The sequence below is a fragment of the Pan troglodytes genome, chromosome 3 (assembly GCF_028858775.2).
Source record: "Pan troglodytes isolate AG18354 chromosome 3, NHGRI_mPanTro3-v2.0_pri, whole genome shotgun sequence".
Taxonomy (NCBI): Eukaryota; Metazoa; Chordata; class Mammalia; order Primates; family Hominidae; genus Pan; species Pan troglodytes.
The window spans coordinates 128,927,264-128,941,101 of NC_072401.2; the positions used below are offsets into that span (position 1 = coordinate 128,927,264).

General features: G+C 35.3%; 1 protein-coding gene across 3 annotated transcripts in view; it reads left to right on the forward strand.

Annotated features, from left to right (window-relative positions):
* The window catches only part of SLC25A31 (solute carrier family 25 member 31), a 43,890-nt gene extending 30,187 nt beyond the window's left edge, over positions 1 to 13,703 (forward strand). Inside the window, exons 3-7 of one of the 3 annotated variants that reach the window (XM_016951023.3) lie at positions 3,424 to 3,541; positions 6,332 to 6,486; positions 8,161 to 8,286; positions 12,053 to 12,104; positions 12,793 to 13,703. In XM_016951023.3, coding sequence (XP_016806512.1) covers positions 3,424 to 3,541; positions 6,332 to 6,486; positions 8,161 to 8,286; positions 12,053 to 12,104; positions 12,793 to 12,800 — 459 coding nt within the window. In that variant the 3' untranslated portion in view covers positions 12,801 to 13,703. 3 annotated transcript variants of the gene reach the window in all.
* Positions 13,704 to 13,838: the final 135 nt, after the last annotated feature.

Here is a 13,838-nt window from a genome sequence, read left to right on the forward strand (position 1 = left end):
CAAGGTCAGGAGATCAAGACCATCCTGGCTAACATGGTGAAACCCCGTCTCTACTAAAAATACAAAAAATTAGCCGAGTGTGGTGGCGGGCGCCTGTAGTCCCAGCACTCCAGCCTGGGGGGAGGAAAACACCAATATAGTAATACTTTAAATTACTAACTTACAACAACCAAAACTCACTTATACTTATATACATACTACCTTTTCTGGGTCTGTTTTATTTTCAATCTTACTTGTGGAGGGACAGGCTTTGTTACATAAATGCAGGATCGTCACTCAGCATGGGCAGATTCTTACTGCCTTTCTCCCTCTATTTCTATCCTTCCTACCGTCACTACATAGATCGGCCATACTGTTTATATATGTTGTGCCTGCCCCTGTCGTTTTTTCATAGCTCCCACTTTCTGTATCAGAAGTGTCCTGGTTTGAATGATAAATTACATGATTATCCACGCCAAAAATCATTGATCTGCCTTCTTTCTCATCGAGAAAGAAAAAAAGATTAAGTAGAACTTAAGATCTACTTTATAAATCTTTATGCCACATATTTTGTTTGGTTGATGTGCTTGGTTTTCATAAGCAGAGATTGACTCAGATTACCTCAGGAAAAAGATGATTTATTGTAATGATACAGTGGCACTTGAATTTCAGCCACAGGCACCTCTACGGACCAAACTATACTCTCATCTTTCTCTCCCAAGTCACCTGTTCTTTCTCTCTAATTACCTGCTTTTAGTATGTGTGTTTGCTCTGTTTTCTCATTATTGCCTACTTTTTTTACTTACTGATATTTTCTTATTCCTTTAAATTCAATATTTGTACCATAGTAATCCTTTTTGGCCTTTCTAAAGGTCAGAGGTTCTTAACCTGGGATCCATGAATGCTTCCAGAATACCCCACACTCTAAAAATATATGTTTATACATGTGTAATTTTTCTTAGGAGAGGATCTATAGCTTTAAACAGTCTCCAAAAAGTCTAAGACATTAACTTTTCCTTTTCTGTCCTTATTGATAACTAGTATTGAATATTTAAAGTTCAGTTCCCAAGAAAGAGGCTCTGGCCCAGCTCATCTTTTTCTACCAGGTTACCAATCATCTACTACACTGTGGATTAACTACCCTTATGTCAGATGCAATCTCCTGATCTAATTATTTCTGTATGATGAGACATGCTGCTTATACAATAAAACTGATGAGTGTTACTTAAAAAGATCCATGGGAGTCTGGGAACAGTAAGTGGCATTACCAGTACACTTTATTAAACAAATACTTATTTAATACATATCTCTGGGCAAGACCTCCTGACTTGCTCTGTGAAATAAACAGAGGAATTAAGAATCTTGGCCTCAAACAAATGGAAACAACCCAAATGTTCATCAGCTGATGAGTAGATAATGTTCATAAAATAGAATATTATTTGGTAATAAAAAGGAATGAAGTATTAATATGTACTGCAACATGGATGAACCTTGAAAACATGCTAAATGAAGGAAACCAGTCAAAAAAGAGTGTGTCTTATGTGATTCCATTTATATGAAATGTCCAGGATAAGCAAATATATAGAGACAGAAAGTAGTTTAATGGTTGCCTAGGACTTAAGGAGGTAGGGAGGATGTGGAGTGACTTATAACAGGCCTGGGGTTTCTTTTTGGTGTGATGAAAATATTCTAAACTGTGGTGATGGTTGCACAACTCTGTGAATATATTAACAATTGAATTGTACGCTTTACATAGGTGAATTTTATGATATGTGAATTATACTTACTAAAGCTGTTAAGGAAAAATAATGCTGGCCTCAAGAAATTTATAGTCTGGGCTGGGCGCAGTGGCTCACACCTGTAATCCCAGCACTTTGGAAGGCCTAGGCAGGCGGATCACGAGGTCAGGAGATGGAAACCATCGTGGCTAACACAGTGAAACCCCATCTCTACTAAAAAAAAAATACAAAAAAATTATCTGGGCATGGTGGCGGGCGCCTGTAGTCCCAGCTACTTGGGAGGCTGAGGCAGGAGAATGGCGTGAACCCAGGAGGCAGAGCTTGCAGTGAGCCGAGATCTCGCCACTGCACTCCAGCCTGGGCGACAGAGCGAGACTCTGTCTCAAAAAAAAAAAAAAGAAATTTATAGTCTGTAGGAGTATAAATGTACACAAATAATTATAAATTGAAAGTAGAAAATGGTTGTAAGTGATATTTAAAAAATAAGAGTCTGTGCAGTGAGTCGAGATCGTGCCACTGCACTCCAGCTTGGGTGACAGAGCTAGACTCCATCTCAGAAAAAAAAAGAAGAGTCTATAACATGTTAATACATTTTACGTATTGGTCATGGGATTCAACTTTAATTCTCTGACAGAGATGAAGTATTTATGGGAAGAGGGTATGATCATATACAGTTTCAATAGATGGGTTGGAGATCAGATATTTCATGAAAGAAGTAGAACTTGAATTAGAGCATGAAGCAATAACTACTTTTTTGTTTAAAAAAGGAAGAGCATTCCAGGGCTAGAGAACATTGAGAATTGCAAAGCTGTCTGACACTTTATTGTTAGAAATAAAAGCCAGAAAATAAAGCAAGAAATTGAGCTTGACTAGCATATTATTCACTTTAATGTATTTAGTGCTTGCAGTGGCCTCGTATCCTGGATTTTTCATAACAGCTCCAATTCAGATACTCATTTCTTCTCGCATAAGCACTAGATGTTGAAAAGCATCTTGCTGAACCTGGGGAGGGCACATTTTAAATGTTGATCAAAAGTAATTATACTTCTTCAATAGCTCATGTGAACTAGTAGACCAGTGAGGCCTAACTTAAATGCCATACAACTACATTATGATTGATGTCTGCCAATCTCCATGTTGTCATTTGAACATAATTAAATACGTATTTTTGAGCTATTCAAATTTAATTGTATTTAAATTACAAGGTGAAGCTGGGGCATTGTGAAGTATTTTAGGTTGGTGCAAAAAGTAATTGCAGTTTTTTGCCATAATACTACTTACTTCACCCTTCACAGAAAAAGGGCACAACTAAAGCCTCCATATGTGCCTGACATTGTAATCATAGCAAGCACTATTATTAAGAATTATGTAGCTATTAAGGAAAAAAAAAGTATACAGCGTAAAGAGATGATTATGCGACGTCTTTTGCTAATTTGGGCTGCTTTGCTGGAGAACATTAAAATATCCTGGAATTTCAGTATGTCAGCATCTAAACTGGGTCTTCCAGACTGCATGAAACAAAAGCTATATGGCTATAAAAAGAAAATATTTTGGATAGCATGGTATGCATTATTATAGATGTTTACTTTATAAAAGTAGCTTATAAATCTGGTGTTTTAACATTTATAAAAATAAGAATTTACCAGGTATTTTAAACAGTTAGATTCTGTGGTTTAATAACCACTTTTAAATTAATATGTTTCAGTTCTGGAGGTGGTTTTTGGCAAACCTGGCTTCTGGTGGAGCTGCTGGGGCAACATCCTTATGTGTAGTATATCCTCTAGATTTTGCCCGAACCCGATTAGGTGTCGATATTGGAAAAGGTATGAGATTTTTAGAAATACTAACTTTTCCTTCTTTGCATTTTCAACCATCTGTTATTTATTGTCATTAATTGTGCTATAATAGTGTTACCAGATAAAGTCTACGAACTTTGTTCTCAACCAAATGGTGGAGTCATAGGGCCTAAAGTATATTACTTGCTTCTTTTCCCTTAAAAAAGGGAAGGAGGGAAAGCCTGTTGTAACAAAAAAGTGAACATAAAAACTGCTTATAACTTAGTCCCATTTTTTTTTCCTAGAAAGCCCTTCCTAGATTTTTTTCCATGCACTTAGTCCTGTCTCAGCTGTGGCTCCCTTCTAGGTTAGATGCACAAATCTCATCCTAGGGAGTCCCTTTGCCTCTATCCTTACTTAAATATCACATCTTCCCTTTTTTGTTATTACACCCTTGTTTTTTGGTAGAGTATATTCTTTGGTAACTTTTTGAGAAAGAGTGAAAAAAAATAAATTGAGCTCTTACATATCTTAAAAAAGTGTTTGTCTTACCCTCTCAAAAAGGGTAAGACATATATAAAAGTCTGAGTTTAAAATTATTTTCCTTCACAATTATGAAAATATTACCCTGACTTCTAGTTTCTAATGTTGCTCTTAAGATACCAATTTGCTTACTCCGGATCCTTTAGTATATGTTTTTTCTTTTTAGTTTCTTTCTATCCCTGATGATCTTATATTTCACAGTAAAATATCTTTATGTGAGTCTTTTTTCAGTGTTTGAGTGATTGCAGCGGTCACACAACTGGCCCAGTTAAATCTGGAGCCTTGTGTTCAGTTCTGTGGGTGGCAGCACAGTAAGTCATTTGGCTGCTCAGGGTGAGGTTGTGGATATTGAGCATCTCCCTGCTCCTTTGCTTTCATCCTGGAAGTAGTAGTTAGTTCCTCTAATTTCTAAGTCTTTCTGAGGTTATTGTGATCAAATGGCTTGCTTCCCAGCAGTGTCTTCCTCTGTAAGAAAATAGGTTCAGCTTTTTCTGCTCTATTTGGTGAATTACCACTCCTCCCTATTCTCTCCATCTGGCAAACTTTTGTAGATTTCATTCTGTCATGTTCTCTTATTGGCCTATCTGGCTTTAAACCTGTTTTATTTCATTATTATTAATGTAACAGAGTTTCTTTAGGGTACAGAGATTCATTCAACAAATATTGAGTGCCTTCTGGAATACAGGGTGCCTGCAGATACAGGGCGTGTGTGAGTGTGTATATGCGTATATATATGCACACATATTCACACCCCACCCCCCATATAAGATACAGAGCTCAGGGTGTGTGTGTGTGTGTATATGTGTGTATATATGCACACATATTCACACCCCACCCCCCATGTAAGACATAGAGTTCATGCCTCATGTACCTAAGAGTCTAGTGGAGGACACAAGTAATAATAAATGAATAAATGACTAAAATATATTGTCACTTAATGATAAATGCTAGGGAAAAAAGTTAGAAGAGAGTGATACCAGTTTTAAATAAGTGATCAGAAAATGTCTCAGAAGGGGTGGCAGTTTGAGCAAAAATAAAAATGTGAGTTTCATCTATTTAACTGGAAGTTGAAAGTTTATTTTTATTAATAAGAGGGTAAAAATAACTCAATATTATCTTGCTTTAAGTTCCATAGTTTTGTTTTCTCTTTCAAATCAGGAAGATTTAGTTTATTTTTGGAAGATTACATTGTACATATATAATAGTTTTAAAATATTGTCAAGGAATTCTTGGTCAAGGGAAAAGAAAAATAAAACCAGAAAATACTGGAAAAATATGACCCCTTCATATGAAATGTTAACTATCTTAAACTATCCTTACTAGTTTTTAGCTTTATCTTTTTGCTTTTCAACAGTCCTGGAGTTTTTTTATTTGTTTTTTGTTGTTGTTGTTGTTGTTTTTTGTTTTTGTTTTGAGACAGTCTTTCTCTGTCACCCAGGCTGGAGTACAGTGGCATGATCCCAGCTCACTGCAGCCTCCACCTCCCAAGTTCAAGCAGTTCTCCTGCCTCAGCCTCCTGGGTAGCTGGGATTACAGGCGACCACCACGACGCCTGGCTAATTTTTGTATTTTTAATCGAGACAGGGTTTCACTATCTTGCCCAGGCTGGTCTTGAACTCCTGACCTCGTGATCCACCCACCTCAGCCTCCCAAAGTGCTGGGATTACAGGCATGAGGCACTGTGCCCTGCCAAGTTTTTCCTTTCTAAGTGTTTCTTTGTTTTGTTTTGTTTTGTTTTGTTTTAATAGAGACAGGGTCTTACTCTGTTGCCTAGGCTGGAGTACGGTGGCACAATCATAGCTCAGTGAAACCTCCAACTCCTAGTCTCAAGCGATCTACCTGCCTCAGCCTCCTGGCTAATTTTTTTTATTTTTTGTAGTGGCAGGGTCTCACTATGTTGCCCAGGCTGGTCTCGAACTCCTGGCCTCAAGCAGTCCTTCTGCCTTGGCCTCGCAAAGCACTGGAATTACAGGCATGAACCATCTCACCTGGCCTGTTTCAAATTATTTTCTGAACCTCAATTAGTAACTTCTGGTAACTTTAATAAAATACTTTAAGGCAGGTTGTTTGAAGTAAATTGTTTTCATGAGAGATTAATATTTTCCATTTATTTCTTTTGAGATAGTACTTGAAATCTTGATTATCTGTAAAAGAACGGGAGGATTTTGATTTGTGCCTTCTTTGTTAGATTTGTAAGTGGGAATTTCAGCATTTAGATCTGTAAAGGTTTATTTTGATTGAAGTGTTTATTGGATATATAATGTTGCTAATAGATTTTAAATGGCTTTATTTTAGGTCCTGAGGAGCGACAATTCAAGGGTTTAGGTGACTGTATTATGAAAATAGCAAAATCAGATGGAATTGCTGGTTTATACCAAGGGTTTGGTGTTTCAGTACAGGGCATCATTGTGTACCGAGCCTCTTATTTTGGAGCTTATGACACAGTTAAGGTAATCTGGGGGCTTTAACTTGGACATATTAAATATATGGTTTCCATTTATTTAATTAGTAATGTTTTCAGCAGATATGTTACTTTTAATTATAAAAGTAAAAATCAGTGATGAAAAAAGAGAGACATGAAATTCTGCTTAATCATGATTTTGCCATAACCTAATTAAATTATAACTGCAGTATGGATCTGACTTTAGTTATAAAGCATGTATCTAAGTTTTTGAGGTGTTTTCACTGTACATCACATTACAAATGAAAAACATGCTAATTAAGCTTACATCATAATGAAATTATTGGTATATGGAAAGGCATCTTCTAACCGTTTTTCTGATTTTATGTTAACCCTATTATCACTTTTTTATATGCAAATAATAAAATGTCATTTTGAGAAGGAGACAAAGCAAAATTAATTAAATAAATGCTACTATAGCTTGGTTATCTACTGGATACTGTTAGATTCTGTGTTGTATTCTCCAGGTTGTTCTGCAATTTACCTTTTCATTTCAGATTTTAAGAACACTTCCATGTGGTAGGAAAAAGAAAAATTGTAACAATGGCTACCAATTTTTAGCTATTACCTAGTTCTAGGAAACTTTTTAAAGTACTTTACATCTTGAATCTCAGAAATCACTGGTAAAGAACTTACCCATGTAACCAAAACACTACCTGTTCCCCAAAAAACCTATTGAAATAAAAAATAATAAGAAAATAAAGATAATTCTAGTTGTTTAAAATAAATAATAAAAAAATAAAATCCCCCTTTTGTTTAAAGATAAATAGCCTAGGAATTGTTAAGTAAATAGCCTAGGAATGGTTAAGTAATTTACTTGTTAAAGGCAAGCAAAAAAAAAATCCATGTTCTTAATGACTACATTATAATGCTTCCAAAAGGAAGCAATGAAATTAATATCAGTATTATTTATTAGTATAATAAATAATTATACTATACTCCTTCATTAGTATAAATGTAGTTGCATGGCATTTTTATTGTTGTCTGGACAGATCAGTTTTTAGTGTATTTTTTAGACTGCTATGTTAATGAAAATTACAGGATCTTGTATTTATTAGTATAATAAATAATTATACTATACTCCTTCATTAGTATAAATGTAGTTGCATGGCATTTTTATTGTTGTCTGGACAGATCAGTTTTTAGTGTATTTTTTAGACTGCTATGTTAATGAAAATTACAGGATCTTGTACATTTATTTAATCACAAAAAAAGTTATGTGTGTACTCTGTCTCTAGTTTGTTATCACCTGCAGTAGTTATGAAATTTAGGAACATTTCTCCACTAGTTTTAAAGCTGCCCATCAAATATGTGTTGATGATAAAAGCAAGCATTTGTTTCACTTTTTTTCAACCCCACAAGGAAGAGCCATGGAAGAACTTCTTTTTTGTCAATGTCTGCTATCTTCCCTAGTTTTATGTGCATTAATAACAAATTCTTATAATGGCAAATATGCTTTATATTTTTGAAATATACCTTTGAAATATAGTCATATGTGGCATTCCACTTTTTATTGATCTGCTACTATTAAATCCAACATTTTTATTGCATTTTAAGTATAATTGGGCCCTCTTTCATATATTTATAAAAATTATCCTTTAACTTAAGAATTTAAGATATTTTAGAAATTTGGATAGTTACTTGGTACATTTTTCTTTTCTAGGGTTTATTACCAAAGCCAAAGAAAACTCCATTTCTTGTCTCCTTTTTCATTGCTCAAGTTGTGACTACATGCTCTGGAATACTTTCTTATCCCTTTGACACAGTTAGAAGACGTATGATGATGCAGGTATTTTATGTTATTGTTTCTAAGCTTAGTTGAGTTTTTAATATCTCTGATATTTAGGTATAATCAAATTTAAGAGAAATGTTGGCTGAAAGGCATAAGTCATTTGTTTTACTTAGCTAAAATAAATACATGATGTATTCTGTCTTATATTCTTTCCTATCCTAAAATAACCATCAGCCAGCAAAGCTGCTTCCTCACCTACCATCAAAACAGAAATGCCTACTATTCCTGTAGCATATATTGCTTGGAAGGTAGAGGGTTATGACAGAAATTGGATGAATATGTCTATCTTAACTGAAATATTAGATTAAGTAGAATAAGCCCAGTCACAAGCCATTGAGATATTTCATTATTTATTGTAATATATTTTTAAGAAAGCAAATAATTTTGAACTCCAAGGACAAAAACTTGTTTGTCATCATGTTCTAAATATAAATCCCTAAACCAAATTTTTGATACATTTGATCTCTATTGTTATTACTAGTTGACCATCCCAAATCTGAAAATCCTAAATCCGGAACACCCCAAAATTCAAAATGTTTTGAGCACCAACGTGATGCTCAAGGGAAATGCCCATTGGAGCTTTTCAGATTTCAGGTGCTCAGCTGGTAAGTATACAAAGCAAATATTTCAAAATCTGAAAAAATTGAAAACACTTCTAATTCCAAGCATTTCAGATAAGGGATACCAACCTGTACTTATTACATTCATCCATTCAGCAAATATTTGCATGCTTCATCTATGCTAAGCTCTGGTGACAGAAAAAGACAAAATCTGCACCCAAATTCATAGTCTAATATTGAAGACAGCAGTTAATGGTTTAAATACAAATGTGTGTAGGTTCCAGGAATACATAAAGGAGGGTTGCCCAAATGCTTAAAATGATCAGACGTGGTCTCCTAGAGAGCTAAATCTCAGTGAGTAGGCTTACTTCAGTCAGTGAGAGAACATTCTAAGCATAGGGGGAAAATCGTACACAGAAATATGGCTTGAGAAGTAGTTCAGGATAGCCAGGTCATAAGTTTTATGAGGGCAAGTGAAAATAATGAGGTCAGAAAACTAGAATAGTAATATAGTGCTTATTATATGCTTTATACTGTCCTAAGAATTCTATACTTTTACTCATTAAATTCTCAAAACACTGAGGTGTAGTTCCTATCATTATCCTCATTTTTATTGACTACAAAATGGTCCTGGAAGGACCAGTAGGCAATCTGGCAGATTAAAACTAACCCGTTACTTCACTTAGGGATAATACTTAGAGTTATTCCATTTATGTCTGTGTTTCTTTTCTTTCTATAGCTAGCTCTAGTTTAGCACATTGAGAAACTTTTTAAAATGGAAAATTAATCTGCACGTAGACTATGGATTGGGTCAGTGGTATTATATTAAATTTCCTGAATTTGATAACTGTACTTTGGATATGTAAGAAAATATCCCAATATTTAGAAAATAAATATGCACTTGAGCCAGGCACTGTGGCTCACGCCTGTAATCCCAACACTTTGGGAGGCTGAGGTGGGTGGATCACGAAGTCAAGAGATCAAGACCATCCTGGCTAACACGGTGAAACTCCATCTCTACTAAAAATACAAAAAATTAGCCGGGCGTGGTGGCGGGCGCCTGTAGTCCCAGCTACTCGGGAGGCTGAGGCAGGAGAATGGCATGAACCAGGAGGCAGAGCTTGCAGTGAACCAAGATGGCGCCACTGCACTCCAGGCTGAGCAACAGAGCAAGACTCTGTCTCAAAAAAAAAAAAGAAAAAGAAAATATGCACTCGAGTGTTTAAGGATAAATGGCATGATGTCTGCAACCTAATCTCACAACAGTACAGAAAAAAAAAATGGGAATATGAGTCTTATATGTGTGTGTGTATTAGTTTGCTAGGGCTGGTGTCACCCACAAAAGTGGTTTGCTTAAACAACAAATTTATTTTGTCACAGTTCTGAAGGCTACAAGTCTGAGATCAAGATGTCAGCAGACTTGGTTTCCTCTGAAGACCTCTCTCCTTGTCTTATAAATGGCTGTCTTCTTCCTGTGTTTTCACAGGGTTCCTCCTCTGTTCTTCTTCTTCTTTTTTTTTTTTTTTTTTTGGAGATGGAGTCTCACTGTGTCGCCGAGGCTGGAGTGCAGTGGTGCAATCTCGGCTCACTGCAACCTCTGCCTCCCAGGTTCTAGCAATTCTCCTGCCTCAGCCTCCCGAGTAGCTGAGATTACAGGCACACGCTGCCACACCCAGCTAATTTTTTGTATTTTAGTAGAGACAGGGTTTCACCATTTTGCCCAGGCTGGTCTCGAACTCCTGAGCTCAGGCAATCCACCCACCACAGCCTCCCGAAGTGGTAGGATTACAGGCCTGAACCACCACGTCTGGCCTGTTCCCCTTTTTATAAGGACAGTCATATTGGCTTAGGGTTCACTCTTGTGATCTCATTTAATTCTAATTACCTTTAAAGACCCTATCTCCAAATACAGTCACATTCTGAGGTACTGGGAGTTATTAGGATTTCAATATATGATTTTAACAATTCAGCCCATAACAGTACTACTTAATTTTTGTGTATTTTCATTTTACATCCCACAACTTTGTTAACCCTATTACAAACACGAATGTGTATGTACATACCTTCCAAATTTTTATTTACATGAACAGGTATATAATCTGCAACTAATATCAGTGTTTTCTTCCTTCCTGATCAATTCTTACACCTTTTATTTCTCTTTCTTGCCTTTCTGTACTCACTGAGACCCCGGATTCAGTGTTATATTTACAAAGTAGTAACTGGCAACCTTATCTTGTTCCTAATCATACAGAAAATGACGTCAGTGTTACATAATTTAATATTAACTGTGGGGGTTTTTTGTCATTATCATTTATCATGTAATGACAGTTCCTTTCTGTTCCTGGATTACAACAATTTTTAATTATGAATGGCAGTCATGTTCTTTCTGTATCTGCTGAGATGATTAAACCTTTTTTTTCTTTTAATATGTTTACATATTGTGTTAAATTAATCTGTTTTCTAGAGCTAATTCTTGTATGCCTGGGATAAACCCAGTTTGCAAGTATTGTATTCTGTAGCACTTGTTAGATTTGATTGCTGGGTTTTGTTCAGGATTTTTGCATCCATGTTTAATGACACTGGCTTGTATTTTTCCTTCTTGTATTGCTCTAGTATGACTTCAGTAGCAAGTCTGTGCAAGCCTCATAAAATATGTTGAGGAGTCATCCCACTTTTTCTCTCCTCTAGAATAATTTCTGAAAGATTGGAATTAAATGTTCATTGAATGTTTAGCAGAACTCACATGTAAAGCCTTTTGGACATGTGGTTTTCTTTATGAGAAGATGTTCAACAACTGATTGAATTTTTAACAACTATAGTATTATTCCAGTTCTTTTCTACTCTGTTGGTAAATTATACTTTTCTAGGAATTTATCCATTTCTTATGACTTAAAAATAATTGTCATGAAGTTTTTTTATGATATCATCTTGCTCTTAAATTTCTGGATCATCTGCATTTTTGTTACCGTTGCCATTTCTGATAATCTTGGGGCCTTTTCTCTTTTTTCCTCAAACAATATTTCCAAACTCTGTCAGCAAAGTATTTCAAAGACCTAACTGGACTTTTTTTGTGCTGTTGTGTGTGTTTTCTATTTCCTTTATTTCTGCCAGTTATTTTCTTGTTTTTACTTTCTTTAGGTTTATACTTTGTCTAAAAATGTTTAGGTTGCTCATTAACTTTTAGCCTTTTCTAATATTTCAAGGTCATTAATTTCCTTATAAATTACAACTCGAAGCTGCATCTTAAAAATTTAGGTAAGAGGTTTTGTAATTATCATTTGGTTTTCAGTATTTTCTGAGAAGAAGTGTTCTTCTTAACATCCCAACATATGATTTCTTTTTTTTTTTTCTTTTTTTTGAGACAGGGTCTTACCCTGTCACTTAGGCTAGAGTGCAATGGTGTGATCATGGCTCACTGCAACTTTGACCTCCCAGGCTCAGGTGATCCTCCCACTTCAGCCTCCCGGGTAGCTGGGACCACAGGCATGTGCCAGCACACCCAGCTAATTTTTTGTATTTTTTGTTGAGATGGCATTTTTCCATATTGCCCAGGGTGGTCTCAAACTCTTGGGCTCAAGCGATCTTCCTGTCTCGGCCTCCCAAAGTGCTGAGATTACAGGCATGAGCCACCATGCCTAGCCCATATGGTATCTTTCTATTTTGCTATTGATTTCTCAGTTAATTGCAGTGTGGTGAGAGGATAAATCATGGTCTATGTGATGACATCCTTTGACATTTGTTACGCCTAATGTATGGTCAGTTTTCAAGTGTGCCTGAAAAGTATGAATGTTCTCTAACCACCAGGGACAGTAGCCATATATGCCTATTAACACAGTGCTACTCAACACAGTGTTTATCTTATCTATCCTTAGTGCTAATAGAAGACTGTCTTAAGATAAAAGATATTCAGATAATGGAAAACCCTTTGTCTGTCTTTGTATAGAGTGGTGAGGCTAAACGGCAATATAAAGGAACCTTAGACTGCTTTGTGAAGATATACCAACATGAAGGAATCAGTTCCTTTTTTCATGGCGCCTTCTCCAATGTTCTTCGCGGTACAGGGGGTGCTTTGGTGTTGGTATTATATGATAAAATTAAAGAATTCTTTCATATTGATATTGGTGGTAGGTAATCGGGAGAGTAAATTAAGAAATACATGGATTTAACTTGTTAAACATACAAATTACATAGCTGCCATTTGCATACATTTTGATAGTGTTATTGTCTGTATTTTGTTAAAGTGCTAGTTCTGCAATAAAGCATACATTTTTTCAAGAATTTAAATACTAAAAATCAGATAAATGTGGATTTTCCTCCCACTTAGACTCAAACACATTTTAGTGTGATATTTCATTTATTATAGGTAGTATATTTTAATTTGTTCGTTTAAAATTCTTTTTATGATTAAAAATTAATCATATAATCCTAGATTAATGCTGAAATCTAGGAAATGAAAGTATCGTCTTTTAAATTGCTATTCATTTAATATACCTGTTTTCCCATCTTTTGAAGTCATATGGTATGACATATTTCTTAAAAGCTTATCAATAGATGTCATCATATGTGTAGGCAGAAATAAGCTTTGTTCTATATCTCTTCTAAGACAGTTGTTATTACTGTGTATAATATTTACAGTATCAGCCTTTGGTTATAGATGTGATCATTTAAAAGTTGATAATGACTTTAGTGACATTATAAAACTGAAACTGGAAAATAAAATGGCTTATCTGCTGATGTTTATCTTTAAAATAAATAAAATCTTGCTAGTGTGAATATATCTTAGAACAAAAGGTATCCTCTTGAAAATTAGTTTGTATATTTTGTCGACAATAAAGGAAGCTTAACTGTTATAAAGGAGTCTTTTTTTCCCTGACTCTGACTTTATTAGTAAGCAGAGTATAGCAAAATTTTTGTCAGAACTGGCTTAACTAAAGAGAGAGGTATTTCTCAATGGACAGATATAAACAGCATTCCAAGGTTTTGTACAGG